At 39.0% G+C, this 17,586-nt stretch overlaps 1 protein-coding gene across 3 annotated transcripts in view; it reads right to left on the bottom strand.

Annotated features, from left to right (window-relative positions):
• The window catches only part of Trpgamma (Transient receptor potential cation channel gamma), a 77,554-nt gene that overhangs the window by 8,259 nt on the left and 51,709 nt on the right, over positions 1–17,586 (bottom strand). For all 3 annotated transcript variants that reach the window (XM_071703669.1, XM_071703686.1, XM_071703676.1), the window contains 10 exons: positions 12,372–12,502; positions 10,364–10,598; positions 9,140–9,288; positions 7,728–7,923; positions 4,680–4,850; positions 3,980–4,214; positions 1,932–2,058; positions 858–1,145; positions 297–430; positions 83–215 (listed from right to left, as the gene is read on the bottom strand). In XM_071703669.1, coding sequence (XP_071559770.1) covers positions 83–215; positions 297–430; positions 858–1,145; positions 1,932–2,058; positions 3,980–4,214; positions 4,680–4,850; positions 7,728–7,923; positions 9,140–9,288; positions 10,364–10,598; positions 12,372–12,502 — 1,799 coding nt within the window. The remainder of the gene's footprint in view (positions 1–82; positions 216–296; positions 431–857; positions 1,146–1,931; positions 2,059–3,979; positions 4,215–4,679; positions 4,851–7,727; positions 7,924–9,139; positions 9,289–10,363; positions 10,599–12,371; positions 12,503–17,586) is intronic.

Raw genomic sequence — 17,586 nt, 5'->3', positions numbered from 1 at the left:
AAAATTGAATTCTAATTCTATATATTTTTTTTATAGAGAGCAAATATTTATGTAAAAAGAAAGTCATTGACTCATTGCGTACTTTGCGAATCGGCGCCAAACGGTGCACGCGTTGGGGTCAGCATTGGTGGAGCTAAAATTAGCCGAATGCGCCATCGCTGAGGGACATTGTTTTTTCTCCATGTCGGCGTAATACCAGAGAAGTTGATTGAGACCTGCGATAAACACATTTTCTTTTACATTAATCTTCATCTTGCGCGATATATCTTATTGTGGTCACTTTTATTTCCATTTACCGCACGAGAAGGCGAAGAGCACCAGCACGAAGAGGAAGAAGAATTTCATAATGTCCATAACCATTCTCGACAGGGAAACTTGTAGCGGACCGAGATGAGGATTCACAGAGAATATGTAGACGAGCTTTAGCGAGCTGTAACGCAACAATATTCGCTGCATTTAATCTGGATAATACCGAAGTAGTTAGTAATTTCCTACGTTAACTTCCCCGGTGTAGCTTCTACGTTCTGTCGCTCGGCCGCATCGGCTCTCCGACGTAATCAAAGATTCATTTGCACTTTAAGCGCGATGCACTGCATGGTCATTCGCATTCAAAGCACGTTCTAAACGCGTTCGCATAAATTTTACCGCTATCGCAACTAAGGACCGTAATTGAGATATATCACGGTACATCATAATTCGTTTTATTATCTTGCGGAGGTGAGAGAATGAAAAGATTTAGTTTGACGCTTATAAGGTCTATGGGAAGAGATTAATCGTGTTTCCAGCTTATCGCAATTCTGAGCTTTGTACACGCCGACGACGGAGATGCACGATCGAACGCTCTCGCGATTTATTACCTGAAGATGTTGGCGGCGGAGAAGAGGCCCTCGGAGATGAGCATCGGGTCCCAAGTGTCCCACTCCTCACGCTGGAGCGCCGGGATCTCCACCCCCGGCGCCTGATTCTCGTTCTCCTTTTGCACCCTGTAGTAAGCCACGACCCTGAGCGCCACCGTGGCTACGTACAGCGAGTTCGTTACGAAGTCGATCACGTTCCACATATCGTTCACGTACTCCTCAAGGCCCACGTCCCACAATTGTTTCACCTCCGACCAGATCAACCCCGACACCCAGGACAATATCAACCTGCGATTTCGGTCATCTGGTTTGGATCTTGTCTTTGAACGAGAGGAAGAACGCGGCACGCCAGGTCGAACTTGTTCGCGCAATTTATTCAACGAATTCCGTGCCTTGAAAATCGATTGGATATCATCAGAAATTTATTCGGAGAAGTTAGCACCTTTTCAACTTTTTGATACCTTTCGTTCTTTTTCTTTTTTCTTATTCTTTATTCTCTTTCGCCTCTTTCACTCTTTTGTTATTATAATCGCTCGCGCCTCTTTACTTATTGATTTAGTTCCGCGCGAAAGCAGAATCTCGGTGACGTCTTATCAATAACGTGCCAAATTGAACGCGAAATCAGTCTGCGCGTTGAGACGAACATAAATTTGTAATATGACAGGTCTTGATCACCTCATTTCGATCTCGTCATCGTAAAAGGAAAAAAAGCCCTTCGAGATTGCACGCGCACCTCTGGGGTTTATCTCGTTTACCACCGACTTACTATGTGTGTAACGCTTCCACGTTCTATATTACCGTCTTCCACACGAACGGAGAGTGCCATGAGCCGGTAGATATTACATGGATTTTACCCAGCTTTTCCCGCTTTACTTCTCTTCTTTCTTATTTACGTATTTTTTGTTTCACTTTTACATTTTTCCATCAAAATTGCTTGTATTCCTCGCGTATAGAATCTCCCCCTCGCTGTTATACGCCTCAGCGGAAATACGTATAATATAAAACGCGTGTCTCGAGTTTACGAATAATAACACGCAATGCGAATATGAGCGCAAAATTGAAGGAAGGCCTTACCATTCCACGATCGTTGGCGCGGCACCTCTTTTTGTCGGTTCGTGCTCCGGTTCGTGCTCCACGACATCGTGCCCCATCCAATTACCGATCACGCTTTCTATCCGCTGACTAGCCAGAATTAACATGACTGCGCAGGCAAAATTATGTGCATTCATCATCGTTAAAAATTCAGAACAGTCGTAATTCGAACGTAGGGTCGTAACAGTAATAATAGATCGTGCGACTTGATTCAGCGGAGATAGAATTCATTTCAGCAGAGATTTAATTCGCGATTTAATATCTCAGACATTTAATGTTGGAAGTTAGAGAGCTGCGATAAAGAACGGTTTCTTACAAAAATTGTCTTCAACAAAAAAGAAGTGTCTACATTTTATATCCAACATGATTAAAAGCATCTAATACAATTTTCTACGTTAATGATGTAAATAATCAGATGGTGTTGGATAGCGGTGGCCAAGTCAAAGATGTATCGCTCGTGGACGGGCGAGTAATTAATCTTGGGACAGTAATGTTTCTTAGCCGTCTGAATTCCGCATTGGTGCACGACTATTATTGGTAACGGCACCGAAAGGTTTTTGTAAACTGTTTGACGTTCGCCACGTAGATGTTTGATCTGCCAACGTGCCGGGAAGTTAAATACGCCGTAAGAAACGCTGTTTGAGGTGCGTGTCACTCTTTCCCAAATACTTCCGCAGGATGAATCATATTGCAAACGCGTAAAATTATTGGGTCGTTGCATATGAAATGTCGGACTCGAAAACCTTCAGCTTATGTCGTGTTTCTCTTTTTTTCTTTCTCTGACAATGAATATTACATATCATCAAAGTGATTCTTTTAAAAGTATACTTTTGTGGAGATTCTACGAAAATTTTACGATATTTCAAGTCATAATAAATTTCAATCTTTAAAAAATTAAGGAATTTACACAATATACTGTATGATTTTAAAATCGTAGTTAACAACAAGCAAAAACAATTTAAAACAAATTTCTCACATAGAAAAAGAGTCATATGAAGAAATAGACAATAATATACGAAATTTATAATATTCAAAACTCAAAACATGTTTCTGAATTTTAAGATTTTTTTATCTCTAGATTTCTCTCTTCCCATTTTTTATTCAAATAAGGTCATAAAAATAATTGTTTATCCTAAAAAACGGAAATATTTTTTAAATCATATTCATTTTGTTGCCTCAGATACTACTTGAAAATTATTGATATAAAACTATGATATTTTATCTGTAATGACCCAATAACATATGTTCGTTTGTATGTGAACCAGATGAAAATGCATTCAATCAAATAATTGCTCTTATTCTCCTTTAGCAGATAGAAAATTTAGCTGCTTACAAAAACAAGATTCACGTTTTGTTAGTTTCGTGAAAATTTCATCGCGGAATTACTTGATTATTTGATTAGTAAGATAGTGGCGGAGCGAAAGTTTAATTGTCTCATAAACTAATAAAATGTCGTGACAGAGAATGTAAAATAATAGAAGGTACAAATATACAAAATTTTCAAGAAAATATTTCAGAAACAGTAATTACAATAAGATATGATGATTACTTGAAGTAATTTTCACGCATCGATTAGAAATCAGTTGTCCTGATTACTTGAAACGATTGGATTTATGTATCGATTTCGGAGACGAATACTGTTTCGTGTAGCCGTAATTGGAGACCGGAAAGAGAGATGTTTATAAGAATGGGTGGTAAATATCAAGCTGATTCAGCGGTGCCACCGATATTTCCGGAATGTACCGGATATTTGGGTCACGCTGATCAAGTGTGGCGAACAATCTAGGAAATGGCAGGTTACGGCCGGATGTCGTGCCAAGTGGTTAGATTTAAAGTGTGACATGAAATCGCTCTGACTGAGCGTGAAACGACCGGCCTGTTATCGAAATGTTTCATGTGTTTCGCATGCGTTGGCGTAAAGATTAATTTATCTTGCTCTTCTTTGAATTCTTTGACATACGGTTAGTAGATAGAAAAGCGATTTAAAGATCGCAACATAATTACTTCGTAAGGGATAAGGGCATACTTACATAGAAAAGTGAAATACGATGCGGAATGACAGATGAATTTGATAAATGGTTTCCTCATAGTTTGGCCGACCATACTGTGAGGTGCGATGATATACGCTACGCTAAAGAACGGGAAAAGGACGCCGATCCTGACGATCTCCAACGCCTGGAGGAACATGTTCTTCCTTCGAAATCCCGGCAAGCCCTCGTACCAAATCGATGCCAGTAGCTGCTGCACGTTAGGATGCGCCACGAACTGGAAATATCCAGGTAACGCGATATTGACCGATAGTTTCCGGTCATACGACTGGGAGAAGGTGGCAGCCTCTCACGCAATCAGAATTTGAACTGCAATTAGTACCTTCCAACTGTCCACTCCTAATTATCATACATTAACGAACGTCTCCTGCGTCTCTATTCCTTAATTTAATTAAAGTTCGGTCCTTACGTCAGTAATGCTCCAAAAGTTTGCGTTAACGTTGTAATAATTAGCGATAAATTTGCGATATAATTGTCAGACACTTTACATGTGTTTAAAATTATGAAAAATTTTTCGATAGATTTAAAAACAAAACAGCGACCATTTAAATTTTTATAAAATTTAAATAATAGCGCTCGCAAATGCGGCTTCCATTATCGAGGGCAGCAAAAAATCTATTTCTCGTAATCGGGTATAATTTAAAAAATTGTAGGGTCTCTCTTTTCTGCTAAAACTCCGTACCTTCTTTTGCCTCAGCTTAATGGCTAATTTTAAGCGGTTAAGGTGCATCCGCTCTCCGTGCTCGAAAGCTGGTCCCGTTGGGTCATGATTCAGCAGGACTTCGAGCTCGTAGGAACTTCTAGTGTGGTCCAGCAATGCGGTCGCGAAATCTTGGCACTGTCTCCGGAGCTCCTGAAATCGACGAGGGTTGCTGCCGATCACAACATCGTAATGCAATTTCGAAAACACGCATCCCCTCTAAAGCATCTAATTTCCTAAGACTGGCTAAAAATAATTGTCCTAATTTCGTTCGGAAATCTCGGTCGCAATTTCTCGATATTCCTCAAGGAAATTCGGCGGATTCTTCACGTTATCGCTTTACGTGTCGGGAATTGTGAACCGAGAAAAAAATTCGCGCGCTTGATAAAGCCAACGGCTGATCGAGCTTCCAGGTTCTCTGCAAGGTCGACAAGTGCTCGAGATCCTATCCTAATCGTTCGCCAATCTTGCCTCGAGTCCAATTGAATTCTCGTCACGTACTCACGCGGATATAACAATTTCTGTGATGTGTCCCGCATTGTTAGCCGACATAAACCGAGAATCGCCGCAGGAAGTTATATCCCGTTTCATAAGAAGGCAAAGGTGATGAGAAAATCGTTCGGCTGTAATCTACTTTCGTTATCGATCGCCAGGCAAATGTGGCACGTACATCACCCGCCGGTTGAGAATTTATCTTTTAGAATATTTCGCATTTCAAGTACAACAGTTTTCGAATGATTCGAAAAATTGTTCCTCCGATTGAGCGATTCAGGTTTTCTTATTCGTCGTTATTTTTTAGTTTGATATATGCGTGATACAAAAAAAGCCAAAGAACATAGCCAACGAACGAATAACCGACGTGATTGTAAGGTTACACATTTTCTATCTGGAGAAGACTACTGTTACTCCAAATTGTCTGCAACATCAAGTTACGCGTCTTCCATCTCAACGATATCGTAAACTAGATTTATCATATGAGACACGAAGATACGCAATATGATATGTATAACGTACGCTTCTCAACATATTCATATGACACGATAAATATGTCTCTCTTCGACGTACGCTGCCATTACATAAAGTTTAATATATTTAACCGATAATTACGTTTAAAGTGAATAAGAGCTTACAAACATAACATAAAATTAACTTCGAAAATAAAGAACAAATAAGGATAAAGTAAGAAAGAGTAGAAGAAAAGTGGAGAAGCGTTCCCGGCAATTTATTAAGCTTTATTCACTTTACTCTCAAAGTCGTCTTCATCGAGTTATTCGTCAAGATCGACACTTGAGATGGAACGGTATAACAGCAAAATGAGAGCAAAAAAGGCAGAGTTTTCCGAAGAAAAAGTGGGTGAATGAGGAACAGAGGGTCAAAGAAACGAGGCTGATGACGGCGTCTGAAGGGTATGAGAAGGGCCAAAGAGGAAACCGGAACGTTAACGAGAGGGAGAACAAAGGGCGTGGCGGAGGGAAACTATAAAGCAACTCAATAGCGCCGCTTGCTTGGTGTATTGCTACTGCGAAGTGCGATTTATGCGCGTATAAATCAAAAGTTGTTCAAGCGTGGTGAGCACTTAAACTTTCGCCACTTAACCACCGAGGAAAGACGAGCAAGAGAAAGAGAGAAGCTAACGTAGAGCTCGAGGAACACGCTCGAAGCGAGCTTGAGAGTCGAAAGGAGAGCGGTTGTACATCTGCACGACCGTTAAATTAAAGGAAAACACGTGTTAACCGCCGTGCCTCGCTAACCGAGATAAATTTGTGTTTTGCGAAAACAGGATACCGCTGTGCAAAGAAAGAAATATAGCTGAGAAGCAACGCGTGTGTCTTAATCCGCAGCTTGGAAAGCGAGCTACTTGAAGAAATTTTTATCATTTAACTGCCATATATTCGTGATGTACGAAAAGTTGTGATACGTAATTTTAGTGCGGTAGCTCGTACGTTCGGCTTCTTTTTTTTTGGCTTTTTTCTCTGCTTTCGAAATAATCAGTGCAAGAGACAAGTATTGTTTTCTGTGCATTTCGAGTAACAAAAATTATAAATAATAAATAAAATATACGCTTTTCGAGAACATTAATCGATGATGAATTCGTTGGAATAATAACTATTAGATTCTTGCACATAAAATATTAATTTTATATAATCTTAGAGTAATATCTGAGAAAGTAATATATGTATATGTACGAGTAATTGAAGAAATTTAATGTCGCATTTTTTAGAATAAGAAATTATTTCGTAATCTTGCTTTGATAAATTGTAAAAGTTTAAAAGTAAAAGAAATTATAAATCATATATTTCCAGATTCATATTTTAAACGTTAAATTTTCTACACTAATATTTATCTTTTTCCATTTTCCTAAATGTAAGATTTATACTGCAAATTGTTCCTGTAACATTACATCTGACTTTAACCCTTAAATGCCACCCGGGGTCCAGCGGACCCCAGACCCTTTAGAATGATATATTTTCAAATGTTCCCGCCAAATATGGAGCTCATATTTATTTATTTATTATTTTTTATTTTTTTGATTTTGGAGCCAACATTTTAACTGTTGGCGATCTTAATTTTTTATACTATGTTGAAATTGAAATTTTAACAATATAAGCATTTTATTCTCTTTTCTAAGCCTTGAACAACATTGAAAATAATTTTCATAACTAAATATCAAAAAATCAATAAGTAAGGAGACATTTTTCATGCTGGGGTCTTTTAGACCCCATGTGTCATTTACGAGATTCTTGAGAGGTGTGGCATTTAAGGGTTAAGATCATATAATAATGTTATACAAATTTCCCAATTTTTTTTCTACATTTTCGCAAATTTACTAATAAAAAACCGCAAACATTTTACTGCAGCATGCTTTTATAAATCAAACATGTCATTCAATGTATTTATTTTATAACACATTGCATTGGTAAAATTGAAATCTCTGGCACCTGACATTTCATATGCAAAAATCCAACGGACAAAACTATATTGTTCACGAATAATAATATTCACGAATAATAGGGAACGCCAATTTCTTGCCTGATACTCGCACTTGAATTCGTGCTCCAAGAACGAGAGTCGTCGAAGTTCCCAGGAGAGCTCGAAAGCAGTCAGGATGGGATCCTTAGACGACAGTGCTATCAAGGACGGCGACGCCAGCGCCCGATAGGCGTTTAGTCGGCTCCTCGAATGCCTCAGGGAATCTTCCATCCTCGATGTCACGCATTCGTCGCATCTAGAATAAATAACAAATAGCAACAACAAGCCGGAACGAAAACAGCTTGCTAACTGCCCGGCGTCACCGTTTCTCGAATTTCCCAGGGCGGCCGTGTGTCTCACGATGTTACATCATCTTTTCGCCAACTGAGATCTCTTTTATCAACATTTCGACCATTACGCGCGCGAGCGATGGGGAATCTAGTTTCGAATCGGGAAAAACTTGATGGCTATTTCTTTTTATGTCCCGAGTTTATGAACAAAACAAATAGTTTTAAACGTACAAAACGAGACGGCTTTAAACAATATTTTTCGCGTAAATTTTGAAAGAACGCTATTTTTCGAACAAAAGTTCGAAATGTTATGGGTACTGAATTTAAGTACTCTGCACTCGGTACGGCTTTTGTCCGAAAAATGGTACCTCTTCACTCGAAACTCCCACTAAAAATATTGTTGTTCAAAACTGTTTTGACCAAACAAACGATATCGTTTTCATGTAGTATATTATGTAATATAAAGTTCTTCTCCTGCTTGTTAGTTACATATATCAATCCGGAAAATTTTCTGCAATTTCAATGCGGGACACGAGACAAAAAGTTACGAATCTTAATGTAATGTGATTATCACAAATTAAATTTTCCCTTAGAGAGTGGTGATGAAGGTAACGCGGCGCTCATGCGCGCTTAGCCTAATTTAATTAGCTTTTGTCGCGTCTGCACAAAGGGATAAGACGATAAACCGGTCGAGGGAATTAATTAGCTCCAAAAAGAGCGCTTCCAGTTAGGGATCAACGACCGGACACTTCTAAAGCACTTGTACAGAGATTAATTAATCGTATCGTTAAAAGAAAAATTAACTTTGCTGAAAGAGTTATCTGAATTTTTAAATATTTGCATAAAGTATATTTTTACCTATATTTTTATAATTTATCATCAAATTTTTATCTTCAGCTTAATAAATAAATAAGATATCTCAGGAAGGTTACGTTATTAAAACAAGAACCTTGATTTTTTTATCGTAATACCTATATAAATCACACGAAGATGCACAGAAACTCTATTAAAATGTTTAGAATGTTTGATAAGTAACCCGCGTAAAACATGCAAGATAATGTGAATTACAATTTATAATACAAGCAAAAGAACAATTTAACGTGAATTATTTTCTTCATTTCCTCTAAGCTCCCTCGAATTTCATAATCATAAAAGTGTTTAATTAATTTTTCGAGGTCTTACCCACAGCGAACGTCGTGTGGCATCGGCAGAGTGGATCCACGATCCAGGAGAATCTTTATAATTTCGTAGTTGTCCTTGTGGGCCGACAGGATCAACGGTGTAATGTCGGGCGTGAACGTGGCTGTATCAGGAGGTAGAGCCTCCCAGCTCTAGAGAATTAAGCCGCAAGTCATTACTCTCATAAAATCCTGTCGCTTGAGAGTCTCTCTCCTACGCGCTTATACAAGCAATCTTTTCTCGTTTAACCCTTTTCATATAAAATTATTATTATTCACAAATCGCTTTTTGCAGTTATCGTTTTTTCCACTCTTCGTCGAGTACAATTGACATTTGATCTCAATTGTAACGAGTCTTTTTAACGAGCTTTCGATGGGAAAGAAATAATGTCAAATGCCAATGATAACTCGACAATGAAGTAGAGTAATAAGTCGACTAAATAAAGAATATATTTTTTTTCACGTGAGCAATCGACAAATAATCTCTCTCGGTGCAGACTCGCGCTGCCATTGTACCAGCGTGATCGACTTAATCAATCATCGTCACGGGTGGTAGCCCCTTTCTCTTCACGGGGAACCAATTCTCCCCATATAATGAATTCGTACGGCGCTTTCAGACTTCGGATATCATTCCGTTGAAGTTCTGCGTAAGCCGATTTCTTGCTAAAGCCGATTAGAACTCTGTTCGAAATTTCGTATTCTTCTACTTTTTCGTATTGCAACCTACCCGGATACCCGGTCTCCCTCGTTGCCATCGCGAACGACTTTATACTTTGACGAAATCGTCTTTATGGAGAGGGAGAAACCACTTGATGACGAAGTAAAATACAGAAAAATCGCTTGTGAAGCGACCAACACGAGTAATCGATTTACGGACTTTAATCAACTTTTATCTACATATTTTACTTTCGCGAGTAACGTTTGTGCTAGATTATACCATTACATGCAGCACGATGCGACGTAAAGCTCGATCATAAAACTAGATTATGAAATTTTGTATGAAACGTTATTCCACATATATTCCATGTAAATCTGCAATTACGACAACATCGTTGGCTGTTACTAATTTAAAAAATATACGAGCAACATAATTTAAATGTAATACAAAATAATTTTCATATTTTTTTTTAGAATCTCCAATAAAACTGACTAATAAGTTATATTATATATAATTATTATATTCTCTCTCTCTCTCATTTAGAGATATAATGTGCATACAGACACTTACATGTGGCTCGCCATTCCTGTGAAGGGTCTCCTCATGTTCTAAAAGGACCTCCACTGCCTCAACGAATTCCTCGGAGATAGCGTGAAGAAGCGCATCCTTGGTATCGACCTTGTGCTCTATTAAAAGCTCCACCATCTCTAGATTTTCATTATCGATCGCCATGAGGAGAGCCGATCGTCCGAGAGGATCCACGCAGTTAACGTTAACGTCGGCCTCGACGGCTTTTTGGAGCATTCTGCAGTGACAGGAGGATATTCGGAAGATTGATGAATTGCCGTTTAGGATTCGTAGATGCAAACACTTGTAAACAGAAAATCCAGAAACTACCGGATCTCTTCAGCTAATATGGAGACCATTTGGAGAATAATTTTTCTAAACAATGATATCAAACGGAACATCTTTTATCGGACCTTTTCAATGTTTAGCATTATATATATTTGTAAAATGTTTTAAATTAAAATTCTATTAAATTCTACTTAAAATTATCTGTAAAATGTAATTTTATGTCATTTATTTTCTTCTGAAATTTAATTTATTACGTGCGTGTTTTCCATTACTCAAAAAAGAACTTTGATATTTCCATTAAGAAAAACTTTATTCCAAGTCAGTCAAAATATCTGTAATGAGAATGTCCGATAGTTTCAAGACATTCTGTATAATATTAAAATTTATTTGATAATATAACTTTGCTGAAAATTAAGAGAAGCTGTCTTATTCAAGTGAATTCAACTGCTTTCCGTTAAAACTGTAACCCGCTAAAACTGTAACAGAATAGCGATGTTAATCTTAAATTGTGACAGAGAAATTTCGCGAGAGTGAGAAGTTAATCATAGATAGTAATCAGTTTCAATTAACATGAGCATAGCAGAGAGAATTCCTGAAAGTTTTCGAAATCGCGCGAGCAAGCTTCATAAGATAATTAATTAGAAGATCATGTGTGCCGCACACACGACCGGCGGATGTTCATACATTTGAAGAATGTGAAGTAGTACAAGAAGTACAGTAATAAATTAATCTTCAAAATAACATCATGGAATGAATTGATCAATAAGAAATTAAGAAAAAAATTTAAAGATAGTACTGTCACCTTAATTCTTTTATGTCTTATGTATTTCTAAATATTGAAATCTTCGAAATGACGAGATTAAGTTAGATTATATAGTGATAAATGTAAGAATTTTTATATATAAATTTATGTAACTGTATATAAATGCAATAAATGTATATATTTTTGCAGAACATGCACGCTAAAGTTAAATTAGCGCCATAAACTGTAATAAGATTTGTCCCAGAAAGTTTAAGTGAAAGAAAATTTCGCGTAACGTTGCGACGCAGTTAGCTCCCTTGAAAAAGTTTATTGCCATTAACTCGTATTTCTTTATTTGTACGGAAGAAGTTTCCTTTCCTCTCTGGGTACCTGCTCGCACATTGAATTCCATGTTCGTCGACACGATTATCTATCTTTACCAGCACGTGCACGCGTATGCGCACGTGCCCGCGTATTTCTCATAACAGCCTCTATTAGGTTAACGTACAATAATGGTACTCTCTTAATTCACGAAGGAATAAAAGGATAAAGAGATAGGGAAACTCGTAAGGATACACGTGTACACCATCTAAGGATACACGTGTATGAACGAGATGCAAACAAGATGAAACTCACGTTCCATATTCGTATATAAATAAGCTATTTCTCTGCTTAAATAAATATTTTATATCTATAAACAGAATTATTTTCTTCTCTCTATCTCTTTTCCTCTTCCTTCCTTTTCCGATATACACCTGCTATATTCCTGAACTGTCAAAAGACAGCATATCTACCTGGAAAGGTCTTATCTTATAAACATTTCGCGATGCATCCATCAATGTCGAATGAGATTCATGTTAAAAATAAAGTATGTCTGATTAAGCAGAAAATTTATTTGTTTTTTTTTCACTCTATATTCCTCTTGTACCAATACGAAAGCCAACGGTATTCATACATTTTTAACTATAAATTTCAACCGACCTTCTAACGGAAGCCACGTCTCCGCGCTCGACGGCGAGAAGATATTTCTTCTCTTGAAGCGACAGGCTGGCCATTTCCTGATGAGGTCTCACGACGTTTTCTTCCTCCATCATGCCGTGTATGCTGTGCCTCTGTAAGCGAAATAATTTTATCTTATACGTCTGAACTTATACATCTAGGCGTACTTCCTATAACATTGATTGTTAACTCATAACCGCTTAAATCCGGAAGTTAATAAACATTTCTTTCGCGAGAGATATTAGGAGCGTGACGTTCCGGTGTACTGTTAAATGTAAATTTTGCTAGGGAGAGAGTTCTCCTGGAAGACAAACAGCGTTTTCTAAAAACGTAATTTCCGCAGCCACCACCTACGCGAGAGGCAAAGTCGGTCATATTTCTCGGTGTTACATCTTCTTCCGGTGTTTCTTTAGCAGTTTAGCACCCGTGTCTCTAAAATGTTTTCGCTTCGGTTTACAGTGCGTCGCGCCATTATCGCGCTGTGTTTGCACCAAAACGCGCGTTAAGTTACACATATTTTGCCGGTCTAGTGGCCCCCAGCCTCGCTTTCCGCCGTCATTGTAGCGATCATGCACGATTCAACACTCGCTTACGTGATTTCAACACTCGCTCGCGGCGCTCACGCGGAAGTTGCATACCGAATTTGGAGCGAGCGTATGCATTCGTGTGCAAGAGGTAGTTAACGAGGTGAAATGCACCCCAGGTCCGAGGATCAATTGTAGTCTCTCATAACAGCGCTCGTGGAATGTACGTAACATTGCATTCTGCCGATGCGTGCCTCGCATTGCGATTAGTCGCTCTCTTTGATCTACGGATCGCCCGAATTTTTAATTATTCAGATATTACAATTAAAGATTTTGTAGTCGTACGCGATCCCTTCTTACAATTTTCTTTTCAATATCGGACATGATATATCGCAATTACAGATTTAAACTTTGTTAATATAAGTTTGAAATTAAGCTAAAATTAAACGCATTATTCTCATAATCTATTTGCAGCCAAAGATTCAATTCGTTAACATCATTTTGTTGTGCTATTAAATTATTAGGTGCGAGAAATATTTTGGGACAGCTTGAGGTTAATACTGAAATTACTAACAGGGACGGCCTAAAAGTTTATTACCAAAACGTATACCGAATTATCGTCGACCGTACAAATTATGTTTCATCGTTGACGCGTATAAATTCCATTTAATCCTATTTCGTGTAAAGGCCATAAATATAAATACGTGCTTAGCAGCACATTTTAATTGTCGCTCTCGCCTGTTCCGTTTGTACATTCGATGCGCAATCAATTTTACATTGTCATAAACAGAGATGCACCGAGGCAGATATCAGGCCGTGAATTAGCTGTTTTATTATCGATTATCGAAAGTTTATTGAAACACACCGCGTCCGCCGATACGTACGCGAATTTCCTCTCGCAACAAATTCATCCGTCGTGATATCTGCCGTTCGACAAGATAGCGTTTGTATTATATTGTTCGAAACTCGATCCATAAATGTCGGACATGTGTGCGACGTATCGCGGACACGCGCGAGCGTGTAACTCGAACGCAAATCTTGACCCTACATTGGTATTCCGCATGATCGGGAGGGTTTCACCTTGATCGGAATCCACTTTTAAGAGACGAATGCGTGGCGGTTATGGCGAAAAAGGGTCACGCGGGCCTTAGCGGGCCGTAAAGGCATGTGTATGATAGACGGTGTTTGTCGAGGGTGCGCCGGTTCGACAATTAAGGTGCGCCCTTAGCAAACACTCGTTGTCAGTGTCGGCCTTCGCAATATTATATTCTAGCTGTCTAGCATCTCGAGTGCGTCGTTGTCTTAGAATGTATAGCTCTTTTTTTCTTCCACTTGCGTCTGCGTCTGCTTTCGCGTCTCCTCCCCCCCCCCCTTTTCGCCTTTTGTTATATAAACTATAATCTGCGTCTTTGCGTACTAAAAATCTGAGCGCATAAACTTTTATTATCTTAGGAAGCTTGAAAGCTGAGATATGAAAAATATATGTTGTAGAAATCCGTAATTATACGAATATCTTCTAATTATAATCTTTCTCAGTTATAAGGAGCATATTTAAACAGTCCGGGAACGTTTTGCCTAGACGCACGTTTTATCTAATTTTAAATATCAAATTATTTTTTAATTGATTCTATTTTCCTGCGTTCCCTTTGCTTTAAATTGTGCGTTTTCCTAAAAGCGCGACTCAAAAGCAAAGCTTTTCGTAGCCCCTGAATCTTTCTCAAAGCTCTAAAATGCTTTCAGATTTTACGGTATTCTGTCGCAAAAATATTAGAGAGGACTTGGAATACACGGAGGAGAGCAATCCCGCGTCGCGCGTGAATTGTATCGACGTCCCCAATCTTAGATATTGATTTTCACTTTACGAGAGGATCTCTCTCATCAATTTTTCGAGACATCTGTTTTCATAAGACAATGCAGATCCCATGAAAGGGAGGTTTGCGAGCGAAACCCTCACTCGGTTTCGCGGTAGGATTCTTTTCCGGGTACTTTTTTCCAAAAGTTGTTTTTGATGGTTAGGTTTTACAAACAGGATTAAATCCGCCGGCAACAGGAAAACGCAGTCACGCTCGCCAACCATAGAATTTCATCTCTGCCATCGTGGATCAAATGCTTCGCCTCAATGCCTTCGTTATGCAGAACACCGGAAAGGATTTCGTGTCTCGGCGCGGCGTACTCTTGGCAAGCAGACATTTAACATGGTCTATAAATCCTACGTCATTAAGAAATCATTCGACTTGCGACGTACGTACGGCTCTAAGATTTGATGCTATAAATTTTACAGTCACGGCAATCAACAGCGTATGCATTTATTCCGTTTGAAAAATCTTATTTGGAATTCAGGAATCTAAATAATAGTTTATATTTTAGATAATTTTATAGGAATATCTATCTTATGATGTATTTTTGTTACTTTAACTACAAAAAAATATTGGTAGCACTAAAATAAATAATTTGTCTCTTTATATTAACAAAAAATCGTTTGGCATAAAATCATTTATTTTAATGCTAATTTAAACAACCAGTTTTTTTTTTTAGATTTTTGCATCACTTAATTAGCTGTTATAGAAAAATAAAATTTTTATTCTTTGCCTTAATTAATGCAATTGTAAACAGACATACGTGTCTCTAATCACAACCTATTTTGTGCATATCTTGTGCAAACTGTATTTACGGTCTTTAACGTCTATTTAGCTCACTACACCCATTATCTGTATTCGGACTGTATTTCTACTGTCCCAGCATTCGACTGTCTCCGTATGCACTGTCTCCACATGCAGTATGTAACCACTGTCTCTGTGTCTGACTAAACTGTCTGTATCTACTATTCGCGCCTTGCATTCGCGACGGCCTACACTGGCATCGGTGATATATGCGCGCTCTCTATAGTGACATATTATATTTCTATAGCGATCTTCTATACAATGAACGATCTATTGTCGAGCACAACCGTATTGTCTATAACTGTTGGAAGAACGTGTGAAAAAGAAAATAAATTTCCCAAGTACCCCTATAAAAATCAGACCAAATTTTTAAAAGAAAAACAGGAACGAATCTTCATTAAAAGCGGAGCATTTATAACCGTTTATAACTGCAATTAATAGAAGGCTCTATATACGTATTATGCATAATGCATCACGCAATAAAAATTACCCGAACGAAAATACTTCGGCTGCCGTAATTAAGAATTGAAAGGTGGCGGGTTTGAAATCTTTTCTTAACCAATGCTATGTATATATAATATCATCAAAAATTGACTGCTGTGTTATTCGAGGCTCAATGAGGGTGGGCATGAAATTCGGTCACGTAATACACCAGAATGGCTGCGGTTTCGCTGCGCGAGCTCACTCGAGGACATTTACGAGGCACTAAAAGATGAAAGCAGCCCGCTTGCGTTCTCTCTCTCTATGGAGCTTTTCATCCTTAAATAGATTAAACGTGTGTCCCACGGCGTATGTAAAGTGCGTGTTACGACGCGGGCAGAGCGTTACGAAAGCGCAATCCTGGACGGTGATCCCGATCCTGGGAAATGCAAAGTCGGAAGATCGAGGAGATCGTTGAACGTCGCGTTCTTATCCTTTTAGGAAATTCAACCTACTTGCCGTTTTACGACACGATAAAAACGAACGCTTCTGCTAGCTACTCAGCATAAATGCTCGAAAATGCACGCGTGTATCTTGCCTCGTATTTCACCGCGAGTGTCTTCGACCCGGAGAACGATATGAGAAAAACAAAGTTTTCCCCAAGCGGCACGCTTTTCCGATCTATCCGAATAGCTTATGCCCTTTATAGCCATTTTCGCGTCTTCCTTCTTCTCGAACGCGCGAGATGATATAATTAATTATCCATAACCGCGCCGCAGAAAGCGATGTAAAGACCAAAGCTATTTGGAGATCCGCCTGGCCGCTAAATAATGCAATCGCCAGCGAGGCAAACGAGAAATTCGGCCGAGAGGAGTTTGGCCTTATTCGAAGGCTTAAATGTCTGCGCCATCGATCAGTCGCGCGTCGAGAGTATATACACGGGCTGATATATTAAACATCTCTGCCAATCCTCGCAACCCTATGCAAAAATAATCACGCCCAGTCTATCGCGTCGTCGTCTGCGTTAAACGTGGTTATCGAAACGGCATTAAGGTTTAATCTAACTTGACCCGACCGGCACCGGCTGCGACACTTCGTTCCTTCCTGTCGACAGGCGGGCAACAGCAAATTGAGGAGAGCAGAGGCAAATCGCTATCGCGCGCGGCCAACATCCGGCGGCGAGATTCAATAAAAGAACGGTGAAAGAGAAGAGCCGGCTCTCTCATTTTTCTCTCCTTCTCTCACTTTCTCTCACTCTCCCGTAATTCTCAAGCCGCGCACAAATTGGATCGGCATCGGAACGTCGTTATCGACTGCCGCCCTTTCTGTTTCCGCTTCCGTTTCTTTTGCCGCTCGTCAAACTCGAGTTGTAGTTTCCCCGTTCTCCGGCGAGAAGGGAATTTATGCGGACGGAAACCACGGCGGTGCACTCGACTTATTCCCAGCCCTCGGAGAACCTACGACCCAATAACCTTTTTTGCCCCTTGCTACATCATTACGGTCGGAATCGTTTTGAATTGGTAACGGTACATCTGTTATCTCGCTCGGTATTTATTATACCGAGAAAAACGAAATCAATAAAGAAAATAATAT

This window comes from Temnothorax nylanderi, unplaced genomic scaffold, assembly GCF_030848795.1.
Source record: "Temnothorax nylanderi isolate EJ_2023f unplaced genomic scaffold, tnyl_v1.0 TNYL_tig0003_pilon, whole genome shotgun sequence".
Classification (NCBI taxonomy): Eukaryota; Metazoa; Arthropoda; class Insecta; order Hymenoptera; family Formicidae; genus Temnothorax; species Temnothorax nylanderi.
Note: the sequence above shows the minus strand (reverse complement) of the source record. Positions and strands in the feature narration are given on the sequence as shown.